The 27290-nt window shown below is 43.4% G+C and overlaps 1 protein-coding gene across 11 annotated transcripts; it reads left to right on the plus strand.

The window, feature by feature from the left end:
* Nucleotides 1–27290, plus strand: LOC129562783 (ribonuclease pancreatic). Of its 11 annotated transcripts, none has more exons than XM_088840031.1 (5): nt 16679–16954; nt 23284–23335; nt 24434–24511; nt 25569–25799; nt 26538–27290. In XM_088840031.1, exon 5 carries the CDS (start codon nt 26563–26565, stop codon nt 27013–27015), a length of 453 nt encoding a protein of 150 aa, XP_088696157.1. In that variant the 5' UTR covers nt 16679–16954; nt 23284–23335; nt 24434–24511; nt 25569–25799; nt 26538–26562; the 3' UTR covers nt 27016–27290. The 11 variants fall into 11 exon arrangements, with proteins under 11 accessions (XP_088696163.1, XP_088696157.1, XP_088696161.1 ...); XM_088840036.1 differs by lacking the exon at nt 16679–16954 and adding an exon at nt 17088–17356 and having other exon boundaries at nt 26535–27290; XM_088840029.1 differs by lacking the exon at nt 16679–16954 and adding an exon at nt 17090–17356 and having other exon boundaries at nt 23273–23335.

Raw genomic sequence — 27290 nt, forward strand, 5'->3', positions numbered from 1 at the left:
TTGGGACCGCTCTGGCCCTCAGGCTACTCGGGTGTATATTGCTTGTGTGCAGTTCATCCTTGAGTTCAAGGTAACTGTCTATATCTTTTATGAGTTGAAGTGTTTTTCATGGCATCAAGAGCCTTCTACCCTGGCCTGCATTTCATTTCTGTGCCATCTCCTGCCTCCTCCTGGCCACATCGAGAAATTTGCCCTTTTCTTAACACACGGTGCTTTGCTGAATGTGACTAGTATCTCTTTCTAGCCTTTTTTTCTGAATTGCCCTTCCTCTGCTCTTAATGATGGGGTGGGAACCCTGTTTATGCTTAGAAGTGGTCCCCAGGGAGCTCTTTGCTCTGGAACCTTCCCTCATTCCCCTCACTCCACCCCATTCCTCTTGCTGCTTTCTGATAACTCCACCCTCACCTCTCCTGGAGTTCTTCTCAAGGTCTGGTTTGCATTATGACTGGAGAGGCTGCTTCTGTTGGGGAGAATTCTCAGCACTTGGGTCTTAAATAGAAGTCCATGATTAAGTTGCTTAGCCCCTCTCAGGAGAAGACAGGTATCTGGCTCCAGGGGAGACTGCAGATCTGACGTTCCTAGATCCCTCAGGTGCCCTGCCTTCCTCTGTCACCAGCTGTTTTCTTTCACGCAGGCGACCTGGTCAAAAATTAACGCCCCTGTGATAAGCCACCAGAAGAGTTAGCACAAGTGGCTATCCCTCATGTGAGGGGGGAAGAAGGGTCGGTGGTGGTAGGGGTTGGGTCTCCTAAAATAGCTGAAGCCTAGAGACCACTGAGCAACCCAGGTTAATTAGGTAATTAGATAAGCAGATCTTCTCCAATCAGGAGCAGCAGACACCCATCTTTCTTTTCTCAGATACCCTGGGCAAGATCTGACCTCACTTTAAGAAGGACCAGGGCTGGGAACTGGAGTGGGAAGGGACAGGTGGAGAATGTGTGCGTCCTTGGGCTGAGGAAGCAGTGATGATGTGGAGGCGGGAGGTGGGAGCGGGAGACGGGCCAGCCCGTGTGTGCCTGAGTCCTGACCATGGCCGCGCCCGCAGGTCACGGGGGGTCAGGGCCGGCCCTGGGAAGGGCAGCCCGTGGGCAGGTGTGGGAACCCGCCCTCCTTTATCTGTTGACTGCACCTCGTGTCTTGTGGGATCTTAGTTCCCAGACCAAGAATGGAAACTGGACTCTTGGCAGTGGAAGGACAGAGTCCTGACCACTGGTCCAGCAGGGAATTCTGGGAACCCCTTCTTTCCCGGTTTGGGCTGCTGGGTGTGTGACGGTGGGATGGACAGGGAGAGACACGGGAAGTCTTGTAAAATGGGGATCATCAACAGGAACCTGCACAGCCTCGAAAGCTTTTTACCCTTTTGCAGTTGATTTGTCTTGAGAGGTGAAGTATTGGGGTGTCGGCAAGAGGTAGGAATTGGGAGAAGACTGTACAGTGTTTCCCTGGGGAAGGGGCTGCTCAGTAAAGGTTGATAAATGCAAAGCTCTGTGACAGGCTTGATGGGCCACTTGGGCTGTTTGACTCCTAGGGAACTCCCAGATTACCTCCATCCACAGTGACCTCTGTCTCCATGGAGTTGGCTTCAGAGAACCCAGAATCCAGAGCCCCACTCCTGAAGAGGAGCCAGGAAAACTGTATAACCTGGGAGCGGGGCAAGTGCCCTACCCGAGAGAAGAGTGTGGGAGGTGTGAGTGGGCCTGGCCACAGCCTCTTTAAGGAGGTTTCTTGGGGCCCGGGGCCCAGTAGTGTGGTATAATAGTTCTAACCTTCCTGAACTGCCTTTGAATTTAAGTGGATTTCAGGGGTTAATTTCCAAGCATTCTGTGAAAGGGACAAATGTGTATTTCCTTTCACTTACCAATCCGGGCCTAGGATCAACTAGTTACTGATGTGGTCTTGGGAGCCTTCCTTGAACACTCACGTTGGTCCTCCCATCACCCCTCAGGAGAATGCAGACCAGGGAGATGGATAGCTCAGTCATGCTTAGTGACAGGATCCCCGAGCTTGGAATCCCAAGGGCTTGTGTATGTCAGTTGCGTTCATATCTTCTGGGACTCAAGACATCATCCTCTTGCTTCTCATTTGCCTACAGCTTGATGTCCTTCCCAACACCATCCCCTTCACACTCAGGCTTTTCAACAGTCTTCTTGGAGAGATTTCAGAATGTCAGGACTTCATTCCTCTGTTCCACAAAAGTCCACCTATATCCACCCTCATCAAAGGAGGTTCTTTAATAAGAAGATAAAAGTTGTATTCTGTGTTTGGAAATAAGGCTTAAAGTATATGCTCAGTATGGTTTCTAAATGGTTTTGGATTCTTATGGAGGAAGATAAAAGAATAGATGAAGCAGGGAGCTTCTGCACAGAGATGTAGAAGAAAGGAGCAGGGGAGTAAGCTCAGGGAGGGAGGCTAAGACCTGGAGACAAGAGCATAGCTTTGAGAAAGATACATCCGTGCCCCTCCTGTGCCCCTAAATATCCTCAGACCTAGCAAACCTTTTCTCACCTGATTGTTGGAGAATCAGTTCTTAAACATTTATGTTCAAACGCTTTCAGTGTCTGAAGCCAAAGGGAGGAACAGGAAAGGAAGAGTCTCCAGTCGAAGGAAGCTTCAGCTGGAGATCCCTGACTCTGCCTCCCTCCCCGCAGCCTCTTGCCCAGTCTGCTTATGACCTGTCACCACTCGCAAGGTCAGCTTTAGACACTCTGTGGAGTCTCAAGGAGTCAGTCACCTGAGCGATTGAACAGCATGCACAGCCTAAATACAGAGTTTCCGGGAAGAGGATCCTGCAGCAGGATGGAGCTCTGTAGAAGACAGGAAGAGCTAGAGCTGGGAGAAGTGCTGCACATTATCTCAGCTTAGCCTCCACCCCGTCCTTTCCACTCTCTACGTAATTAATTGCTAAAAGCTAGTCTTTCATCTCCTGAGCCCACATGCTCTAGAGGCAGTGCTCCACAACTAGAGAAGCTTGTGCACCACAACGAGACGTCCCTGTGCTGCACAAGAGAAGCCCGTGGGCCACAATGAGAGAAAGTCTGCACAGTAATACAGATCCAGCACAGTTAAAAGCAAACAAGCCAAACCAACAAACAAAAAACTTGTCTTTCATCTCAGGCTTAGAATCGCATGTGGAATTTCTGGATGGAAGAAAATGAGTTAAAAGATGTCATCTTGGTGAGGTTAGCCAGTTTCCCTCTGGGGGAAATTGGGCATCTGGATTGTAGAGGCGACCAGGGTGGGTGAGGTCAGGGGCAGCACTGACTTCAGATATATCTTTGGGTCTTCCTTCTTTTCTCCTCACTGCCCTCTCCTTCCAATCACTGGTCACCTCTTTGCCTGCCTCCACTTTTCCATCTTTTCTCCTTCTAATTATTCTCTGCTTCCTACTTTCTGCATGTGACAAAGAACTCTGGAATATTAATGAGTGAGTGTATGTGTTTGGGGGGCAGTCCTTGAGATTTTACAAACCTTCCTTGTAAAATAAAACCCTCACCTTCTACATAAACCCTTCTTTGCAGTTTTAAAGATCATGTGGAAATGAACAAAACCACTCAGATGGGAACAAGAAGAGCCAATTTATTCAGTTTACTATAGTCGGAAATCAGCCACTATCCCTTTTATTTGTCAAAGACTCAAAAGCAGGGAAGTGGGAAAGTTTTATGGTGGAAAAAAGAAGTTTTCAGATGTGCTCCAATTGGAGGCTGCTGGCATGGAGCTGGAAGTGGGCTACCTAGAAGCAGGACAACCTACAGTCAGAGATGCATATTTGATTTTTCCAGTAAGTCCTAATATGGGGAAGCAGAGACAAAAATTAGGAAGCTTTAACTTAGTAATCTAGTCACAACTGTTTGAGGCCAATAGACCACCTGTTTTGCTAACTCTTGCAGCTGCTGTTAATGACACTACCTTTGCCCTAGATGGAATATTGTTGTTTGGCTTCCTGGACTGGCTTACAACATAGAGTAGGTTTCCTGGATTTATATTGCTGCTGATTATGGATCAGAAGTTTATCTCAAATATAGTCTGGCTGTTGTCTGTTCATGTATTTTGGTCTCTCAGTCCCTCTTTGTGTTCATTCTCTCACTTCCAAGAGGTTGGTCAACTTGTGAAAAGCAAGAATTCCAGATCTTCATTGCTCAGGAAAAGTTCTGTTAACTTCATATTCAACTGCATTGTAAGATCTTCGTGATCTTTCTATTTTTGTAGATGATCATCATGGTGATCATCTGATGAGAGAGGGGCTGCACATAAGCATTTAAGGCTCTACAACAGACCAGCATAATGATCACTATCACTAAAACAAAGGAAATTTATAGTCTGTCTGAGGTGCTTCAAAACCAGAAAGTCCAGCTGTCCAACCCAGGCCAAGAGACATATTCCATAGGTCACGAAGCTCAATCTTAGACATCCAAATAGCTTTTCTTTAAAGACAATGGGAGGCCTGTTAAATTTGCCTATTTCATGGACAAGTACAGCAGGAAGTATTAGTACTGGCCCAGGCATCACCATGACTAGCCAACAAGAAATCTTAAGCAATGTGATTGTCCGTCACTACTCGTGCCAGTGAGTTGAGACTGACCTCTAATCCAAGGCAAAGGTTAGTGTCATTAACAGCAGCTGTGAGAGTTAGTAATAGGTTTATTATTTTTTAAGAGTTTATATTAAAGTGTAGTTAGTTTATAATGTTGTGAAAGTTTCAGGTGTACAGCAAAGTTATTCAGTTATACATACGCATATATCTGTTCTTTTTCAGATTCTTTTCCCATATAGGTTATTACAGAGTATTGAATATAGTTTCCAGGCTATATGATAGGTCCTGGTTGATTACCTATTTTATTTATGTATAGTAGTGTGATTTTTTTTTTATCCCAACCTCCTAATTTATCCCTTCCCCTAGTAGTAGCTTTCTTAAAGTTTTTCTGTTTGTTTGCCAACCAAGGTCCGTCTAGTCAAGGCTATGGTTTTTCCCGTGGTCATGTATGGATGTGAGAGTTGGACTGTGAAGAAAGCTGATTGCCAAAGAATCGATGCTTTTGAACTGTGGTGTTGGAGAAGACTCTTGAGAGTCCCTTATACTGCAAGGAGATCCAACCAGTCCATTCTAAAGGAGATCAATCCTGGATGTTCATTGGAGGGACTGATGCTAAAGCTGAAACTGCAATACTTTGGCCACCTCATGCAACGAGTTGACTCACTGGAAAAGACTCTGATGCTGGGAAAGGTTGGGGGCGGGAGGAGAAGGGGACGATGGAGAATGAGATGGCTGGATGGCATCACCGACTCTGTGGACATGAGTTTGAGTGAACTCCGGGAGTTGGTGATGGACAGGGAGGCCTGGCGTGCTGTGATTCATGGGGTCACGGAGAGTCGGACATGACTGAGCGACTGAACTGAACTGAACTGAACTGATGATTCCCACTGATGGGAACACTGTTCTGATTATTCAAATAAAAATGAGCCAGTAACTCACCCAAGTATTAATAATCCAGAATGGTGTCATCTTGGCTTCATACCTAAGTTGGAATTTCCAGTCTTGGTGATTTATAGAATTACAGACAAGTCTTGGAATACTATTCCTAATGATCATGAGGTGTTAGTCTGAGGCAAACAAGACCAGGCATCCTGATCACAAAGGAAGTAGTATCCAGGAGAGGTATGTGGAGATCCAGGGGGAAAAGTGCTGTTTATGACATGAGGTTGGAACCAAGGCCTTACGTAACATGTTTGGATTTCTACTAGTCTCTTTCAGGTTTGGCTCACCACCCTACAAAGATTGTTGAGTTAAAATTTAGAATTATCTAGGGTCTGAACAGTAGATTTTATTAACTGAGGGTCTTTTTTGGGAGAGAGTGCATGCTTGGTCACTTCAGTTGTGTGAAGGACTCTAGCAGAGTCACCAGTTGACTTGTTTGGAATCCATTGTTCAAGTGGGTGCAGGTAGAAATGTCATTGACTGTGATCACCTGTGGCCTTATTTGATGAAATTGGAATTGCTCAGAGGGCTTTATCATGGGAATCTGGTGATTGTTGGTATATTCAGCAATCGGTAAGACTGAGAACAGTCTTGTGGCTATCACTTGGGATCATCTGAAAATGGCAGTTGAATGAGTATTTCCTTTTCTTTTTAACTTCACTGAGATATAACTGACAAATAAAATTGTAAGATATTTAAAGTTTACAATGTGACAATTTGATATATGCAAGCATTGAGAAAGAAATCCTTCCGTTGAATGAATTGACATGTATCACCTGACGTATTTATCGTTTTATAATGAGTCTATCCTGACCTAACAATTATAATGTCAGGAAGAAAAGAGAAAAAAGCTCTTTACAGGTGAATGACCGGAGAATGCAATGGCACCCCATTCCAGTACTCTTGCCCAGAAAATCCCATGGACAGAGGAGCCTAGTAGGCTGCAGTCCATGGGGCTGCTAAGAGTCGGACACAACTGAGTGACTTCACTTTCATTTTTCAATTTCATGCATTGGAGAAGGAAATGGCAACCCACTCCAGTGTTCTTGCCTGGAGAATCCCAGGGATGAGGGAGCCTGGTGGGCTGCCATCTCTGGGGTCGCACAGAGTTGGACACGACTGAAACGACCGAGCAGCAGCAACAGTAGCATAGGTGAATGACAACAAGCGATCTATAGAAAATAATAAGAATTATAAGCAAGCAGATAAAAACAAACAAACAAACAAGAATTGGATAGAAGTTTTGGCCCAACATGTTGGCTGGAGGCTGTCCACTATCTGTGATCTTCTGTTTGTTCCAAAGGTCTTAGGCTAGCTGTCTACATCTGAAGATCAATGGTTTCTGAAGGATCTCTGAGAATCCTCGGTTTGAGATCTTGTACTGAAACAACCGTCTAATTACATGGAATTATAAATCACTTTAGTTGTGAATTGTGAAGCCAGTAATTGATTTCCTATAGTTTTACTGCTGTATTTGTTGTTAACAGTGTTTGGATAAGGTCCCTTCCTATGAGGTTCAAGAATAATTTTTCTCTGATGTCTCTTTCAATAAATAAAATGCTCTGATTGAAAATAATGAAGAAATTGTTTAGAAAGATGTTGTGGGAGTGTGGCCTTAATCTGTTGGTGACAGGACTGGGTATATAGCACAAGAGTCCCTCACGATATTTTGCCATATCTGCATATGGTAGGGGTGAGTCTAGAATTGGAGGTAAAATTTCAAATGCGTGTGTGTTAGTTGCTCAGTCATATCCAACTTTATAGGATCTATGGACTGTAGCCCGCGAGGCTCCTCTGTCCATGGGACTCTCCAGGCAAGAATACCAGAGTGGATTGCCATTCCCTTCTCCAGAGGATCTTCCTGACCCAGGGATCAAACCCAGGTCTGCTGCATTGCAGGCAGGTTCTTTACTGTTTGAGCTACAGGGAAGTCCCAAAGCATGTGCCTTCCAGTTATCAATTCATAGGGGGATAACCTATGTATTCCTAAGAGAGTGGTCTGTTGGGCCGTAGAGATAGTGGCTGGGAGAAGCTGTGGTCAAGAAAGCTCAAGGGTTTCTGAAAATATTGCTAGTTTATTTTGGCCACACCTTGAGGCTTAAGGAATCTTAGCTTCCAAATCAGGGACTGAACCTGGGCCACCACAGTGAAAGTGCTGGGTCCTAACCACTGCATCGCCAGAGGATTCCCAATAATGCTCATTTTATTTTATTAAAAAAGCTTTTTTTATTGGGGTATAGATGATTTACAGTGTTGTGTTAGTTTCATGTGTACAACAAAATGAATGTTATACATATATCCACTCCCTTTTAGATTCTTTCCCATATAAGCCATTACAGAGTATTGAGTAGAGTTCCCTGTGCTATATAGTAGGTCCTTGTGAGTGTGAAAGTTACTCAGTCATGTCCGACTCTTTGTGACCCCATGGCCTTTACAGTCCATGGAATTCTCTAGGCTAGAATACTGGAGTGGGTGGCCTTTCCCTTCTCCAGGGGATCTTCCCAACCCAGGAGTGGAACCCAGGTCTCCTGCATTGCAGGCAGATTCTTTACCAGCAGAGCCACAGGGAAAAACATACAGTTGGCCCTTGTTATCTGTTTTATATATAGTAGTATGTACAAGTCAATACCAATCTTCCAACTTATTTCCTCCCCACCTTATGCCCTGGTAACCGTTTTTTCTTTTCAAAGTCTGTAACTCTGCTGTTGTTCAGTCGCCAAGTCCTGTCCAATTCTTCCTGACCCCATGGACTGCAGCATGCCAGGCTTCCCTGTCCTTCACCATCTCCCAGAGTTTGCCCAAGTTTATGTCCATTGAATCTGTTATTGTTTTATAAACAAATTCATTTGTACCTTTATTTAATATTCCACATATAAGAGATGTATCATATGATATTTGTTTTTCTTTGTCTGACTTATTTCACTCAGTATGACAATCTCTAGGTCCATCCACCAATATTGCTAATTATAATTTAAGGATGCTGTTAGTCCTTTACAGCATTTCCAGAAGATTGTGAATGAAAAAAGGACAACTTTCTTTATTTCTGTTTTTGCTATTATTTATTTGTTTTTTTTTTTGTTGCCTTCAGTTTTTGAGTAAGAGGTAACACCATAGCGAGTTCTTTTATAATTGTTCCCACAAAACTTGTGCCTCAATCACTTGATATTAAAGTTGGGATGCCCCAAGAAGAAGACTCTAAATCAAGCAGCTCTTTTAGCAACTGTAAAGCTGTAGCTCTTGGGCAAAGTGAAAATGGCTCGGTTGTGTCTGACTCTTTGCAACCTCATGGATCATAGCCTGCCAGGCTCCTCTGTCCATGGGATTCTCCAGGCCAAAATATTGGAGTGGGTAGTCATTCCTTTCTCCAGGGGATCTTCCTGCCCCAGGAATCAAAACTGGGGTCCCTTGCATTGCAGGCGGATTCTTTACCAGCTGAGCTACCAGGGAAGCCCCTTTGGCAAAGATACAATGCTCTTAGATACAACTCATCCTGAAAATCTACATAAAATAACTAAAACATTTAAATCCCATGGAGTGTAGAAGTTAGGTGAGTTTCTAAAGGTATCCAAAGGGCAATTAAGGCTTTGGTTCATGACCATGTCCAACCTTTATAATTTTTCCAGAATTCTGTTGCTGACAGGTAACAATGACCCTGTTGGGACTCAGGGCAGGCCAGCACAGAATAGATCAAAGTGACATATTGATTATTTTGAATTAAAATTACAAAGAAACAACCAGTGCAAAAAGGACGCTCTGATACTCTTCTTTGTCTCCCAGAAAGCAATAAATAAATATCCCATGTGAAAGGTCTCCTCCCTGTCTAGGAGGCAAAGAGACATCTTTATGCCCAGAGATAAGGAAACCAGGGCTGAGAAGGCTGTAAAACTACCCTTGTTATTTCTTTGCTAACCAACTGCCCCAAGCCCAAACTCTGTTTAGATTCTTTACCAAGACTAAGTTTCTTAGCTCTGTCCATTCCTCACCAATTTATTGTGTTTTTTTTTAATCTCAAAAGTATAAAAGCTGCCTGCCTTGGACACTTCTTAAAGGTCCTACTTCTTTTATTATTAATTAATTAATGTTTATTTTTGGCTGAGCTGGGTCTTAATTGCTATGCACAGGCTTTCTCTAGTTGCAGAGAGCATGGGGCGGCCACTCTCTAGTAGTGGTGCTAGGGCGTCTCATTGTGGTGTTTCTCTTCTTATGGAACACGGGCTCTAGGTTCACAGGGCTTCAGGAGTTGTAGGTTGCTGTTTTTGCTAAGTCGTGTCTGACTCTTTGCAAACCTATGGACTGTGGCGCACCAGGCTCCTCTGTCCTTCACTATCTCCCAGAGTTTGCTCAAATTCATGTCCACTGAGTTGGAGATGCTATGTAACCATCTCATCCTCTGCTGCCCTCTTCTTTTGCCTTCAGTCTCTCTCAGCATTGGGTAGGGCACAGGCTCAATTGCCAGGAAGCATGTGGGATCTTCCAGATGAGGAATTGAACTGGTGTCCCCTGCATTGCAAGGTGGATACTTATCAGCTCCTACTTCTATGAGACCTCTGTATATACAAAGTAAATTTGTCCCCCTATTCCTGTTAATCTGCATTTAACCTACTTATTAGAACAGCCAAAAGAATTCAAGAGAGGTAGGAGGGACATGTTCCCATCCCTGGCAATTGGCACAATCAGCATGATACTGCCCAGACTCCTCTTCTCTGGAGGCTGTGGCAGCTGAGAGATCCTGGGACATCTGACAAAAGCTGGCAGAAAGTGGGATTTCCTATCACAACAACCTCCGGGATATCTCCCCACAGGATTAAGTGGAAGGGAAGTTGTGAAAGTCCCTTTTCTCTCTTTCTAAATTTAAATTACCTGGAAAAAATACTTTCAGAATTAGTTTCATGGACATAGTGACTCTGGCATTAAGCCTTTTCTTCTTAGAGATGGTCACTGTTTGTCTTTGTCTTAAGGAGGAAAAAACCATGGGGCAGAACACTGGCATAACCCTATAGCCAGATGTTCAAGCTGGACTCACAGACTGGGAAGTTAATGGTTCTCATCAGACTGGCATCTGTTTGGACAAACTTTGCTGTGGGTCTCCTATGTAAAGACAAGCTGAGGTTTTTCCTTTCGTCTTTTTCTATATCCTGAGAGCTTGGCTTTGTAACCAATGAGAATATTCTCTCTGGTCTCCACCATCCCGAGTACACTTACCAGGGTGCAACTTGGTGGGTCAACCCAAGAGCCAGCTTTTAGGGGAATTTTTCAGGAGTCCAAGTCTAAAAGGGGTTTTTGTCAGCTTAACTTTTGTTGCTTTCTCAGTGTTCAAAACATGCCATTCCAATAGCACCATTACCTGGCATCACAGATTAATGGATCTGTCATGGAGGCGTTTCACACTCTCCTGGGAAACTAGAGACACCGTTTTCACTGTGCCAGGGACTACCGCCTGTAGCACTGAAGGCTTTTACCCTCTTAGACTAACTCTGGGGGTGAACTTTCTGGGTCTTGTAAGGGCTGCATACTCTATTTTGAGATGAGGCATATGCTTTTGGTAAGACATGGAAATGCATTGATTTGAGTTGCCATCTAAGATGAAGATCTTACTCATCGATGACCAGATGATGGATCTTTTGAATTGGTTATGTATATATTTTTTAATTCTAGAAAAATCAATGAATGTAAGTAAGGAGGAAAAGAGAAATTATAAAGGGACATGAAATTAAAACCACAAACATCAAGCTATAGATTCAATTTCAAACCCATCAGTCATGAAACCAAGAGGGAGCAAACACTCCAAGCTGAAGACAGAAGTAGTCATCAGTTCAGTTCAGTCACTCAATTGTGTCTATTTAAGAGAAAAAAATTGTTTTAGCAAACTCTCTTTCTAAAACCAAATTTAAAAAGTGGATAAAAGGCAAGCAAAAAATGTATACAGGCATACCTTGAAGATATTATGTCTTTGTTTCCAGATTATTACAATAACGTGAACATTGGAATAAACTGAGTCACATGATTTTTTTTGTTTCTCGGTGCATACAGAAGTTATGTTTATACTGTACTGTCTATTAAGTTTGTGAAGCATTATTTATTTTTAAAAAAGTGTATACCTTAATAAAAATATGTTATTGCTAAAAGATACTAACCATCATTTGAACCTTCAGCAAGTGATAATATTTTTGCTGGTGAAGGATCTTGCCTTGATAGCTGACCTGGGTGGCGGCTGCTGAAGTTTGACATGTCTTCAGCAATTTCTTAAAATAAACTGACAATGAAGTTTGCAGCATCAAATTACTCTTCCCTTCAAGAACAATTTCTCTAGCATACAATGTTGTTTGATAGCACTTTACACACAGTTGAACTTCTTTAAAGATTGGAGTCTGTCCTCTCAAACCACTGCTTTATCAACTATGTTGGTGTGTGTGTGTTTGTGTATGTTATTCGTTCAGTCGTGTCCGATTCTTTGTGACCCCATGGACTGTAGCCCACCAGGGTCCTTTGTCCATGGGATTCTCCAGGCAAGACTACTGGAGTGGGTTGCCATTTCCTTCTCCAGGGGATCTTCCCAACCCAGGGATTGAACCTGGGTCTACTGGATTGCAGCCAGTTTCTTTACCATCTGAGCCACCAGAGAAACTATATTTGTATTATAATCTAAATCCTTTGTTGTCATTTCAATAATCTTCACAGTATCTTCCCCAGGAGTAGATTCCATTTCAAGAAACCATTTCTTTTGCTCACTCATCAGAAAGCAACTCCTCGTTCGTTAAAATTTCCTTATGAAACTGCAGCAATGAAGTCACATCTTCAAGCTCTACTTCTAATTCTGTTTCCGACCTTGGGTGGCCTTGGCCAGCAGTGGCTTGAAGCAAGATCTCAGATCCTCAACCAAAGATTGAAACCAGGCCTCAGCAGTGAGAGCACTGAATCCTAATCATTAGACCACAAGTGCCAGCAGACAGTGAGAAGTCCCTGGCTTATCTGCTTTATAGAAATGAATTTCAACAAAGAGATGGAAGATAGTGAAACAGTGAAGTGTTTATTAAGAGGGAAAACGATACATGTGAATAGATATACACTAGTGGGGTGGGATAGCGATGGGGTGGCTCAGAGAGACAGTCTCACTCTTGTGGTGGTTTAAATCACTTGCATGGAGCATTTCTTCCTGGTTTCCTCTGGCCAATCATCTTGCTTTGTCTGACTCTGAGTCTCTCTGTTATAAATTCAGAGTCCTCTCCTGTTTGTGCAAATCTCTTAGCCAAGACGGATTTCAGCACAGAGGCCTGTGGGAAGGTTGACACCACCTATTATGCAGTGGTACGCCCTCTTTTTGGCCTCTGAGGAGCCTTTCTGCAGATGTGCAGTTGAAAAGCTCTCCTTTACCTCAAGAATGGGAAATATGCAATCTCTTTATCTCTCTCTCTCTTTTTTCCTTTTGTGCCAACAAATGTACGAACAGTCAAAGTTAACGGTTTTTTCAATAGTCATGTATGGATGTGAGAGTTGGACCATAAAGAACACTGAGCGTGGAAGACCTGATGCTTTTGAACTGTGGTGTTGGAAAATACTCTTGAGAGTCCCTTGGACTGCAAGGAGATCAAAGCAGTCAATCCTAAAGGAAATCAGTCCTGAATATTCATTGGAAGGACTGGTGCTGACGCTCCAATTCTTTGGCCTCCTGATGCAAAGAGCCAACTCATTGGAAAAGACCCTGATGCTGGGAAAGACTGAAGGCAGGAGGAGAAGGGGACGACAGAGGAAAAGATGGTTGGATGGCATCACTGACTCAATGGACATGAGTTTGAGCAAACTCCTGGAGATGGTGAAGGACAGGGAAGCCTGGTGTGCTGCAGTCATGGGGTTTCAAAGCATTGGACACGATTGAGTAACTGAAAAACAACAAATGGAATATACCCAATTAACAATGTTGTGATAGTTTCAGATGAACAGGGAAGGGATTCAGCCATATATATACATATACACATATATGTATCCAAGCTTCCCTTGTAGCTCAGTTGGCAAAAAATCTGCCTGCAATGCAGGAGCTGCTGCTGCTGCTGCTAAGTCGCTTCAGTCGTGTCCGACTCTGTGCGACACAATAGATGGCAGCCCACCAGGCTCCCCTGTCCCTGGGATTCTCCAGGCAAGAACACTGGAATGGGTTGCCATTGCCTTCTCCAGCAATGCAGGAGACCTGGGTTCAATTCCTGGGTCAAGAAGATCCCATGCAGAAGGAAATGGCAACCCACTCCAGTATTCTTGCCTGGAGAATCCCATGGACAAAGCAGCCTGGCAGACTACAGTCCATGTGGTTGCAAAGAGTTGGTCTTGACTTAGGGACTAAACCACCAACCATACATGTATCCATTCTCCCCTAATCCCCCCTCCCATTCAGGCTGCCACATAATGTTGGGCAAATTTCCATGTGCTATACTGTAGGTCCTTGTTGGTTATGCATTTAAAATATAGCAGTGTATACGTGACCATCCCAAACTCCCTAATTATCCCTTCCCTCCAGCAACCATAAGTTCCCGGTCTCTTTGTCTCTTATCTGGGCAGGACTCAGCTCCTCCTTTCTCCTGCCATGATCGTTACTTGGAGTATCTATCCACAGAGGATAGACTTCAGCTACTCAGACTGGTGCCCATCTATCTCAGTTCTTTTGCTATTTTTACCACATCTGCAGTGACTCCCTCCATTAGGAGGGAGTCTTCATCCCCTAAAGTATGTAGGTTAATGAGAGCGTATCCTGCTTGATAACGTCCAGTTTCAGTTTTAAGATATGATCTGTCAACAAGTAAAATTAGTTCTGGGTTATCAATAGGAGTCTAGAAATCTGAGATCCAAAATTTCTCTGTCTGAGATAAGATGATCATGAGGCTCCCCTTCTTTTGGTCAGAGAAGAAGAGTGGCAGGATTCAGGGTGCTTCAGTGGTGAACAGTATGTGAGATGTGAGAGTAATGGGTTCTAAAACCTTAGCTGGACCTGCTGGCTGGATATTTATACAAGGCCTCCACTTGGCACCATCTTCCTCACAACATGATGATTGGGTCCAAGTGTGGGTGTCCCACAGCAGACAGGGAAAACCAGGCAGAAGTTGTCTTACCTGTTATGATCTGGCTTTTTATTTATTTATTTTTGAACTTTTTATTTTGTATTGGGGTATAGCCGATTAACAATGTTGTAATATTTGCAGGTGAACAGTGAAGGGACTCAGCCATACATATACATGTATCCATTCTCCCCCAACCCCTACCATCCAGGCTGCCACACAACACTGTGCAGAGTTCCATGTGCTATACAGTAGGTTTTTGTTGGTTATCCATTTGAAATATAGCCATGTGTTCATGACCTGCCCAAACTCCCTATCTCTTCCCCTCAGTAACCATAAGTTTGTTCTCTAAGTCTGTATCTTTCTGTTTGTAAATAAATTCATTTGTATCATTTCTTTTTAGATTCAACATGATATTTTTCATTTGACTTACTTCACTCAGTATGACACTTTCTAGATCCATCCATGTTGCTGCAAATGGCATAATTTCATTATTTTTAGTGACTAAGAAATATTCCATTGTGTATATGTACCACATCTTCTTTATCCATTCCTCTGTTGATGGACATTTAGGTTGCTTCCATGTCTTGATTATTGTAAACAGTGCTTCAGTGAACATTGGGGTGTATGTATCTTTTTGGATCTTGTTTTTCTCTGGATATATACCCTGGGGTGGGATTTCAGGGTCATATAGTAGCTCTGGACTTCTCTGGTAGCTCAGATGGTAAAGAATTCACCTGCAATGTGGGAGACTTGGGTTTGATCTCTGGTTTGGGCAGATCCCCTGGAAGAGGGCAGGGCAACCCACTCCAGTATTCTTGCTTGGAGAACCCCCATGGACAGAGGAGCCTGGTGAGCTAAAGTCCATGGGGTCACAAAGAGTCAGACTCAGCTGAGTGACTGAGCACAAGCACAAGCACGGCAGCTCTATTAATGGTTCTTGATGGTTTCCATAATTTAATTAAAAGCTTAAGGGTGGGAATTCCCTGGCAGTCCAGTGATTAGGACTTGGTATTTTCAATGCAGGGGCCCAGGTTCAATCCCTAGTCAAGGAACTGGGATACCACAAGTCACTCCACATAGCCAAAGAACAAAACAAAACAAAATCAAACAAACAAATAAAAAAATAAATAAAAAACAAATCCAAGGATTTGTCCAGATTGCCATACACAAACAGGCAAAATGAAATCTTACTTTGGGATGCCTAGGGGGTAGACTATTGAAGAACCTTATTTGGGTCGCTGTAATTCTGAAATCTTGTTGGACCAACTCCCTGAAATTCCTCTTGCACTGGAAAAGTGACACAAGAATGACTGTTTTCATGCAGCCATGCCCAACACCTTAGTGGGACTCCCCTGGCGAATACAAACCATCCTATTGGGCACCTTCAGGGCAGGCCCTGTAACTTATTTCTGTACTTCACTGAGGTTGAATGAATGAATGAGTGAGAAAATTCTAAATTGGTTACTGTGAGTAACCAATGAAGATCTGTAGAGTTGATATGAAGGTTATTTTAAACTGAAGATATTTGAGACACAGCAGGTGCAGAAAGAAGCTTTTTCTGAGCTTCCCTTTCTGAATAAAGGCAGAATCTTCTGATAGTAAAGCTGCTATACATCCCTGTAGTGGGGGTTTACACCCAGGAAGAAAACAGATCACTCACACTTGCATTAGACAAACATTAAAACAAATTATTTTCTGTCCCATTTATTCCCATAAAAGCTCATTTATCTTTCTTTTAAAAAATCCGTTTATTTCCTATAGAGTCCCTATTTGCTCCCCTCTCTCCCATTAAGCTGATGTAAAGTATAAACCTTTTCCCAAGCAGTTCAGGGAACCACTTCTGTGTTCTTCCATGTGCATGGGCATAAATTTGTCATTTCTCCTTCTGTTAATCTTAAGCCATTTTGTCAGTTAATTCACAGAGTTCTGGACTGTACATAAATGAGTATAGGAAAAGTTTTCCTTCTAACACCCCTCAAGATGGTGTGAGTACAATCTAAAGACTAAGAAACAAACAAAACCTGGGTGGTGAGTGAATTACGAAACAGGAAACTAAAAGCTCACACGTTACCACATCTTCTTTGGCCCCACTTCCCCTTCCAAATTTAAACACATTAGAAAAGAAGGTTTACTTTGCCAAAAATTTCTTGGATTTCATGTGGCAAAAGAATTTGAAAATTTTCCCTTCAAGAATTCTATTGGTCCAGGAGTTAAAAATTCGACTGCCAATGCAGAGGGCATGGGTTCAATTCCTGGGCCAGGAAGAGCACACATGCCCCTAAGCCACGACTGCTGAAGACCACGCGCCTAGAGCCTTGCTCCACAGCAAGAGAAGCCACCAAAATGAGGAACCCACGCACCGCAATGAAGAGTAGCCCCACTCACTGCAGCTAGAGAAAGCCCTCACACAGCAGCGAAGACCCAGGGCAGTCAAAAAGTGTTTATTTATTTATTTTCTTTAAAATCTCTTTAAAGAAAAAATTCTGTTCTTTCCATCAAGTTTTCTCTCCTCTCTCTTCCTCCTACCTTTCCCTCCCCAGGGATTTGAAACTTCCTGCTGTTTTCAGCTCTGGATTTTAGCAAAGCAAAAGCCAGGCAGTTATTGACTCCACCCCCTGTAGAAAGCAATTCCAAGATCACCTAGTTTTACTTAAACAGATTCCTTGTGGGAGGTTTTAACCCCACTCTTTGTGAATAATAGCAGGCTTTCTAAGCACTGTCTGCATCTTACCTGGCCTGTGTACTCAGTAGCACAGTCTTGTCTGACTCTTTGTGACTCTATGGACTGTAGCCTGCCAGGCTCCTCTGTCCACGGGATTTCCCAGGCAAGTATACTGAGGTGGGTTGCCATTTCCTCCCCCAGGGATCTTCCTGATCCAGGGACTGAATATGTGTCTCCTACGTCTCCTGCATTGGCAGGCAGGTTCTTTACCACTGAGCTATCAGGGAACACTGCTTCTTACCTTATTTTGTCTTAAAAACAATTCTAAGAGAAACATGTTATTATCACCCATTTTAGAGATGAGAAAACTTTCCCAGTGCTTAAGGTGCTAAACCAGGATTTGGACTTGTTACTGAGTCCAAGGTTGTTCTGTTCACCATATGATAGGACAATAAATCTGAGAGACTAAGTATTGAGACACAGAATACGACTTTGTTGCGGGAGTGTGTAATTTCCTTGGTTATGTCTCACCGCAGCAAAGATTTGAAATGGCAGACCAGTGTTACAGCTCAGTTATAGCTTAGTTTTATTAGGCAAGCAAAGGATAGTACACCCTCGAGGTGTGAGGGCAGGCAGACCCCAAAGGTGAGGCCTCAATCTGTCTTGGCTTCCTCCTTGCATTCATTTGTCTCCTCTCCACTGAGCCTGCTCCATGTAAACTGGGCTGACCAAGAAGGGGGTGTGTTTGTTTCACCTGAAGTTCTCACTCCAGTCTGCAGGTTTTCTTTTGTTTCATTTTTGCGGGCTTTTCCCTTTCTTTATCTTTTTTTTTTCTTTTTTTTATTTTACAATATTAAATTGGTTGGTTTTGCCATATATTGACATGAATTCGCCCCGGGTTTACATAGGTTCCCCCTCCTGAACCCCCCTCCCACCTCTCTCCTCTCTTTATCCTCCCTCTGAGTCATCCCCGCACGCCAGCCCCGAGCATCCTATAACGTGCATCGACCCTGAACTAGTGATTCGTTTCACATATGACAACATACGTGTTTCAATGCCATTCTCCCAAATCATCCCACCCTCACCCTCTCCCACCGAGTCCCAAAGACTGTTCTATACATCAGTGTCTCTTTTGCTGTCTCGTATACAGGGTTATCATTTGCATCTTTCTAAATTCCATATATATGCATTAGTATACTGTATTGGTGTTTTTCTTTCTGGCTTACTTCACTCTGTATAATAGGCTCCAGTTTCATCCACCTCATTAGAACTGACTCAAATGTATTCTTTTTAATGGCTGAATAATACTCCATTGTGTATATGTACCAAAGCTTTCTTATCCATTCGTCTGCAGATGGACATCTAGGTTGCTTCCATGTCCTGGCTATTATAAACAGTGCTGCGATGAACATTGGAGTACATGTGTCTCTTCCAATTCTGGTTTCCTCGGTGTGTATGCCCAGGAGTGCGATTGCTGGATCATGTGGCAGTTCTATTTCCAGTTTTTTGAGGAATCTCCACACTGTTCTCCATAGTGGCTGTACTAGTTTGCATTCCCACCAACAGTGTAAGAGGGTTCCTTTCTCTCCACATCCTCTCCAGCATTTATTGCATGTGCACTTTTGGATAGCAGCCATTCTGACTGGTGTGAAATGGTATCTCATTGTGGTTTTGATTTGCATCTCTCTGATTATGAGGGATGTTGAGCATTTTTTCATGTGTTTGTTAGCCATCTTTATGTCTTCTTTGGAGAAATGTCTGTTTAGTTCTTTGGCCCATTTTTTGATTGGGTCATTTATTTTTCTGGAATTGAGCTGCAGGAGCTGCTTATATATTTTGGAGATTAATCCTTTATCAGTTGCTTCATTTGCTATTATTTTCTCCCATTCTGAAGGCTGTCTTTTCACCTTACTTATAGTTTCCTTTGCTGTGCAGAAGCTTTTGATTTTAAATAGGTCCCATTTGTTTATTTTTGCTTTTATTTCCAATATTCTGGGAGGTGGGTCATGAAGGATCCTGCTGTGATTTATGTCGGAGAGTGTTTTGCCTATGTTCTCCTCTAGGAGTTTTATAGTTTCTGGTCTTACATTTAGCTCTTTAATCCATTTTGAGTTTATTTTGGTGTATGGTGTTAGGAAGTGGTCTAGTTTCATTCTTTTACAAGTGGCTGACCAGTTTTCCCAGCACCACTTGTTAAAGAGACTGTCTTTTCTCCATTTTATATTCTTGCCTCCTTTGTCAAAGACAAGGTGTCCATAGGTGCGTGGATTTATCTCTGGGCTTTCTATTTTGTTCCATTGATCTATATTTCTGTCTTTATGCCAGTACCATACTGTCTTGATGACTGTGGCTTTGTAGTAGAGCCTGAAGTCCGGCAGGTTGATTCCCCCAGTTCCATTTTTCTTCCTCAAGATTGCTTTGGCTATTAGAGGTTTTTTGTATTTCCATACAAATTGTGAGATTATTTGTTCTAGTTCTGTGAAAAATATCGTTTGTAGCTTGATAGGGATTGAATTGAATGTATAAATTACTTTGGGTAGTATACTCATTTTTACAATGTTTATTCTTCCAATCCATGAACATGGTATATTTCTCCATCTATTAGTGTCCTCTTTGATTACTTTCAATAGTGTTTTATAGTTTTCTATGTACAAGTCTTTTGTTTCCTTAGGTAGATATATTCCTAAGTATTTAATTCTTTTCGTTGCAACAGTGAATGGAATAGTTTCCTTAATTTCTCTTTCTATTTTCTCATTATTAGTGTATAGGAATGCAAGGGATTTCTGTGTGTTGATTTTATATCCTGCAACTTTACTGTAATCATTGATTAGCTCTAGTAGTTTTCTGGTAGAGTCTCTAGGGTTTTCTGTGTAGAGGATCATGTTATCAGCGAACAGTGAAACTTTTACTTCTTCTTTTCCAATTTGTATTCCTTTTATGTCTTTTTCTGCTCTGATTGCTGTGGCCAAAACTTCCAGAACTATGTTGAAGAGTAGTGGTGAGAGTGGGCACCCTTGTCTTGTCCCTGACTTTAGGGGAAATGCTTTCAGTTTTTCACCATTGAGGATAATGTTTGCTGTGGGTTTGTCATATATAGCTTTTATTATGTTGAGGTATGTCCCTTCTATTCCCACTTTCTGGAGGGTTTTTATCATAAATGGATGTTGAATTTTGTCGAAGGCTTTCTCTGCATCTATTGAGATAATCATATGATTTTTATTTTTCAGTTTGTTAATGTGGTGTATTACGTTGATTGATTTGCGGATATTGAGGAATCCTTGCATTCCTGGGATAAAGCCCACTTGGTCATGATGTATGATCTTCTTAATGTGTTGTTGGATTCTGATTGCTAGAATTTTGTTAAGGATTTTTGCATCTATGTTCATCAGTGATATTGGCCTGTAGTTTTCTTTTTTTGTGGGGTCTTTACCAGGTTTTGGGATTAGGGTGATGGTGGCCTCATAGAATGAGTTTGGAAGTTTCCCTTCCTCAGCAATTTTCTGGAAGAGTTTGAGTAGAATAGGTGTTAGCTCTTCTCTAAATTTTTGGTAGAATTCAGCTGTGAAGCCGTCTGGACCTGGGCTTTTGTTTGCTGGAAGATTCCTGATTACAGCCTCTAGTTCCGTGCTTGTGATGGGTCTATTCAGATTTTCTATTTCTTCCTGGTTCAGTTTTGGAAAGTTGTACTTTTCTAGGAATTTGTCCATTTCTTCTAGGTTATTCATTTTATTGCCATATAATTGCTGATAGTATTCTCTAATAATCCTTTGTATTTCTGTGTTGTCAGTTGTGATCTCTCCATTTTCATTTCTAATTTTATTGATTTGGTTCTTCTCCCTTTGTTTCTTGATGAGTCTGGCTAGCGGTTTGTCAATTTTATTTACCTTCTCAAAGAACCAGCTTTTGGCTTTGTTGATTTTTGCTATGGTCTCTTTTGTTTCTTTTGTATTTATCTCTGCCCCAATTTTTATGATTTCTTTCCTTCTACTGACCCTGGGGTTCTTCATTTCTTCCTTTTCTAGTTGCTTTAGATGTTGAGTTAGGTTATTTAGTTGACTTTTTTCTTGTTTCTTGATGTGTGCCTGTATTGCTATGAACTTCCCCCTTAGCACTGCTTTTAGAGTGTCCCAGAGGTTTTGGGTTGTTGTGTTTTCATTTTCATTCATTTCTATGCATATTTTGATTTCTCTTTTGATTTCTTCTGTGATTTGTTCATTTATTCAGCAGCGTGTTGTTCAGCCTGCATATGTTGGCATTTTTAATAGTTTTTCTCCCGTAATTGAGATCTAATCTTACTGCATTGTGGTCAGAAAAGATGCTTGGAATGATTTCAATTTTTTTGAATTTACCTAGGCTAGATTTATGTCCCAGGATGTGATCTATCCTGGAAAAGGTTCCGTGTGTGCTTGAGAAAAAGGTGAAATTCATTGTTTTGGGGTGAAATGTCCTATAGATATCTATTAGGTCTAACTGGTCTATTGTATCATTTAAAGTTTGTGTTTCCTTGTTGATTTTCTGTTTAGTTGATCTATCCATAGATGTAAGTGGGGTATTAAAATCTCCCACTATTATTGCATTGTTGTTAATTTCCCCTTTCATACTTGTTAGTAATTGTCTTACATATTGCGGTGCTCCTATGTTGGGTGTATAAATATTTATAATTGTTATATCTTCTTCTTGGATTGATCCTTTGATCATTCTGTAGTTTCCTTCTTTGTCTCTTTTCACAGCCTTTGTTTTAAAGTCTATTTTATCTGATATGAGTATTGCTACTCCTGCTTTCTTTTGGTCTCTATTTGCATGGAATATCTTTTTCCAGCCCTTCACTTTCAGTCTGTATGTGTCCCTCGTTTTGAGGTGGGTCTCTTGCAGACCACATATATGGGGGTCTTGTTTTTGTATCCATTCAGCCAGCCTTTGTCTTTTGGTTGGGGCATTCAACCCATTTACGTTTAAGGTAATCATTGGTAAGTACGATCCCGTAGCCATTTTATTTATTGCTTTGGGTTCAAGTTTATACACCCTTTCTGTGTTTCCTGTCTAGAAAAGATCCTTTAGCAATTGTTGGAGAGCTGGTTTGGTAATGCTGAATTCTCTCAGCTTTTGCTTGTCTGTCTTTTCTTTATCTTTTAACCACAACATTTTGGAATCCTTTTTCCTATTCTAACTACCATTGGAAGGACTGATGCTAAAGCTGAAACTCCAATACTTTGGCCACCTCATGCGATGAGTTGACTCACTGGAAAAGACTCTGATGCTGGGAGGGATTGGGGGCGGGAGGAGAAGGGGACGACAGAGAATGAGATGGCTGGATGGCATCACCGACTTGATGGACATGAGTTTGAGTGAACTCTGGGAGTTGGTGATGGACAGAGAGGCCTGGCGTGCTGTGATTCATGGGGTCACAAAGAGTCGGACATGACTGAGCAACTGAACTGAACTGAACAACTTTATTTGGACAGTCAGCTGACCAAGAAGATGGCAGACTAACATCTCAAAATAAGGCCCCATTTTGTTGGGGCCTGGATGCCAGATTCTTTTATGGATCAGAGATGAGGGGTGAGGTGAGGAAACAAAGTTGAAAGTGAAAGTGTTAGTTGCTCAGTCATGTCTGACTCTTTGTGACCCCATAGACTGTAGCCCACAAGGCTTTTCTGTCTGTGGAATTTTCCAGGCAAGAATATTGGAGTGGTATTGCTATTCCCTTCTCCAGGGGATCTTCCCTACACAGGGATGGAACCTGGGTCTCCCACATTGCTGGAAGATTCTTTACTGTCTGAGCCACCAGGGAAGCTAAAGTAGAAAGACCGTTTATTTCTTGCAAATACCTTCTAGAATAGCAAGTCCCAGATAGGAATATGTGAGTTTCACTTCCTTAAAGACACTAGTGTTAAAGAACCTGCCTGCCAATGCAAGAGACATAAGAGACACAGGTTCAATCCCTGGGTTGGGAAGATCCCCTGGGCAAAGGCATGGCAACCCACTCCAGTATTCTTTCCTGGAGAATCCCATGGACAAAGGAGCCTGGTGGGCTACAGTCTGTAGGTCACAAAGAATTTGACATGACTGAAGTGACTTAACACACAAACACAGCCTTTTTGCAGGTGGTGTGAAATGGAATATCTCCTGCCATATCAATAAGCAAGGATGCCACAGGTATGTGCAATTCCGGCCATCCCCTCTCCCGCAAATGTGAATTTCTGAGCCACCCCAGGCAAGCAGTAGGCAAGTGGCACCATTGTCTACATAAGGAACTTAAGAATGTCACAGGTCTTTACAGGTGGGCAGGGCCAGGTTATCTTCCTGTGAGCTAAACAAACACACTTTAGTTTAAGGGTCTGACTTCCCTGGTGGCTCAGACAGTAAAGCATTTGCCTACAATGCAGGAGACCTGGGTTCGATCCCTAGGTTGGGAAGGTCTCCTGGAGAAGGAAATGGCAACCCACTCCATATATTCTTGCCTGGAAAATCCCATGGATGGAGGAGCCTGGTAGACTACAGTCCATGGGGTCACAAAGAGTTGGAAACGACTGAGCGACTTCACTTTAGTTTAAGGGTGTGGGGATGGGCAGGAGTCTCTGAGGCAGGCCTTTATGTATGCTATAATAACAAAATCAGCAAAAAAAAAAAAAAAAAAACAAGGATTAAAGTCACGATTCAGTCCAGTAGGGAGTCAAAATTAACCCTTCCTGGTTACAGACCGAGACAGTGTAAACCTTGAATACAGAGATATTTTGATAATTCACACTCCAGAGGGAGTAAAATTATCCTCCATAAAAAAGTAATAACTGTATATGTCTATATATATCTGAGTCACTTTGCCATATCCCTAAAACTAACACAACATTGTAAATCAACTATACTTTAAAGTGAGTAAAAAGTGAAGTCGCTCAGTGGTGTCCAACTCTTTGTGACCCCCATGGACTGTAGTCTACCAGACTCCTCCATCTATGATATTTTCCAGGCAAGAATACTGGAGTGGGTTGCCATTTCCTTCTCTAGGAGAGCTTCCTGACCCAGGGATTGAACCCAGGTCTCCCGCATTGTAGGCAGACACTTTACCATCTGAGCCACCAGGGACGTCTATACTTTAAAAGTAAATGAATAAAAAACCAAAATTGTCTCTCAGCAATACGGGTCTCTTTCTTGGAGGAAATTCTACTGCTAAGAAATATGATGTTCTTTGTTTCTTCTCTAAAGGGGACTTTGCATATTGGCTTATCTCAAATTCCTCTCCTCCACTCTGGCCTACAGGAGGAGAGATCACTGTAGATAAGAACAGTCACACACTCTCTTTCAACAATCCAGGAGTGTAGAAGAGGCCAGAACTGGGTGAGGTCACACAGAAGCTTTCTTTCCCTCCTCCATGTTCAGGTACTCTTCTCCTCTCCAGATCTAGGGAGCCTTCCAGCTAGGGGCAGCTGGACACCTCTCACCCCCTCGCCACCCCCTTCCCCTTGCCACCCCTTCCTTTTGCCAACCCTTCCTCTTGCCACCTGCGTCCCCCTGCAGATGCTGATGGGAGTCTTGAAATTATGGCCAAAGCGACTTTAGGATTCCCAGGGAGAGAGAAGACATCCCATGCCTTCTCCTTCCCATGATTACTTGTTATGTGACTTTTGCTAACCTCCTCAAGCTTCCCAGGTGGTGCTAGTAGTAAAAGAACCGAACTGCCAACACAGGAGATATGAGACATGGGTTTGATCCTTGAATTGGGAATATCCCCTGGAGGAGGGCATGGCAACCCAATCCAGTATTCTAGCCTGGGGAATCCCATGGACAGAAGAGCCTGGCATGCTACAGTCTCATAGGGTCGCAAAGTGAAAAGTGAAAGTGACAGCCATTCAGTCATGTTCGACTCTTTGTGACCCTGGAATTCTCCAGGCCAGAATACTGGAGTAGGTAGCCTTTCACTTCTCCAGGGATCTTCCCAACTCAGGTCTCCCGCATCGCGGGTGGATTCTTTACCAGCTGAGCCACAAGGGAAGCCCAAGAATACTGGAGTGGGTAGCTTATCACTTCTCCAGAGGATCTTCCTGACCCAGGAATTGAACTGGGGTCTCTTGCATTGCAGGCGGATTCTTTACCAACTGAGCTATCAGGGTCGCAAAGAGTCAGATACAACTGAAGCGACTTAGCACACATGCATGGACTATTTAGTGTGGAACATGGACTTGGTTGGAGTCTGAGCATCAGTGCTATAGTGGCTTTCTCTGCTCCTTTATAGAGAGAAAAGTTCTTATTGGCAAAGGCTCACTATCCCCAGCAGCCCCCCAAAGAGAATGTGCGTGCGTGCTCAGTTGTGTCTGGACTGTAGCCTGCCAGGATTTTCTGTCTATGGAATTTCCTAGGCAAGATCTGGAGTGGGTTGGTATTTCCTTCTCCAAAGGATCTTCCCACCCCAGGGACAGAACCGGAGTCTTACTACTGGGCCAGGTGCCCTGGGCAATTCCCCAACCCTTCCTCACATGACCTTGTTTTCCTGTGGACTGAGACCAAGATGCTCCTCCCACCCTTCTTGGAAGCCAAGCCCCCTTTCACCGGTATAAGGTCCACACCTCTGGAAGAGAATGATGCAGAAACTGCCTTCTCTCTCTCAGACATCAAACTAGAGACCCAGGTAAGCAGCCCAAGAAGTGGTCTAAGGAGCTGCTTCTGCTTGAGGGTCTGAGAGGGAGGATCCAGGGTGAGTGAGGCTAGCCTCAGAATTGGGCTGGGCAGACAGGGACAGGGAGCAGAGCTGCGGTCAGGAATGGAGCACGCAGGCTGTAGAGAGCCCACGGGGCTGGAGAAGGAGAAGCCTCCAGGTTGGGGGAGGCTTGAATCTCCCATAGGAATACAATGGCATCCTTTATGGTGTGGTGTCAGACACAGGTCAGGGACTGAGTTTCCCTTGTGCTGGAGGACAACAGGGCTCTGTCAACTGTGATCCGGATGAATACTGGTGGCTATCTTGGGGTACAACTTGGCTTATTCAAAATCTGACTTATTTATTTAGTGGTTTATTCAAAAGGGTCCCCTAATGAGCTGCATGAGTGCTGGGTACAGAAGTATTTTATTTTCCAAATATATTTCATATCAAAAGACTTTCTGTATTCAAAGACAGGACTGTCGGGATTTTAGATCATTTTTGGGGTCACCACCCAGAGGGGAGGACAACACCTCTGTAGGGAGTGGGAGTCAAATGTTTGTGGGAAGAGTATATGTGAGTGTCTCCTTACCTAGAAAAGCTCTTAGGAACAGGGACATTTTTCTGGTTGACCGGCAGGGAGACTGTAAGCCAGGGAGGCTACAGGTGGGAGCTGGGGTTCTCTTGCTAAGGCGATGCTTTTCCTCCTCTGCCCTTCTTCCCTAGCAGGTTTCTCCGGGGGAGTGAGGTCATCATGGCTCTGAAGTCCCTGGTCCTGTTGTCACTGCTGGTCCTGGTGCTGCTGCTGGTGCGGGTCCAGCCTTCCCTGGGCAAGGAATCTGCGGCCGCCAAGTTTGAGAGGCAGCACATGGACTCCAGCCCTTCCTCTGCCAGCAGCTCCAACTACTGCAACCAGATGATGAAGAGCCGGAACCTGACCCAAGGACGATGCAAGCCGGTGAACACCTTTGTTCACGAGTCCCTGGCCGATGTCCAGGCCGTGTGTTCCCAGAAAAATGTTGCCTGTAAGAACGGGCAGACCAACTGCTACCAAAGCTACTCCACCATGAGCATCACAGACTGCCGTGAGACCGGCAGCTCCAAGTACCCCAACTGTGCCTACAAGACCACCCAGGCGGAGAAACACATCATTGTGGCTTGTGAGGGAAACCCATACGTGCCAGTCCACTTTGATGCTTCAGTGTAGGTCTCCACCTGAGGCCAGAGCAGTGAGATGCATCAGTTCATCACAAAGGCACCTGCCTCTCCCTCATGTTTCCTTGCCCTGGGGGCAATAACTCAAGTTAGTTAAAGCTTTTATCTCTGCACACCTTACCAGAAACACACAAACAGGATTCCCTGCATGAGGGCAATAACTCAAGCTAGTTAAGTCTTCTATCCAACCCACGCTTGTTCCCCTGGCCTGAGTCTTGCCCCTGGTGGTTTGGGGAGGGGGGGTGGGCAGGGTGAGGGGTAGGTTGT

The sequence above is a fragment of the Moschus berezovskii genome, chromosome 9 (genome assembly GCF_049115385.1).
Source record: "Moschus berezovskii isolate FMDL1 chromosome 9, NW_MosBer_1.0, whole genome shotgun sequence".
Taxonomy (NCBI): Eukaryota; Metazoa; Chordata; class Mammalia; order Artiodactyla; family Moschidae; genus Moschus; species Moschus berezovskii.

Excerpts from the sequence above, each read along its gene's own strand:
- LOC129562783 (XM_088840037.1), top strand. The coding sequence starts at position 26,563 with ATGGCTCTGAAGTCCCTGGTCCTGTTGTCACTGCTGGTCCTGGTGCTG.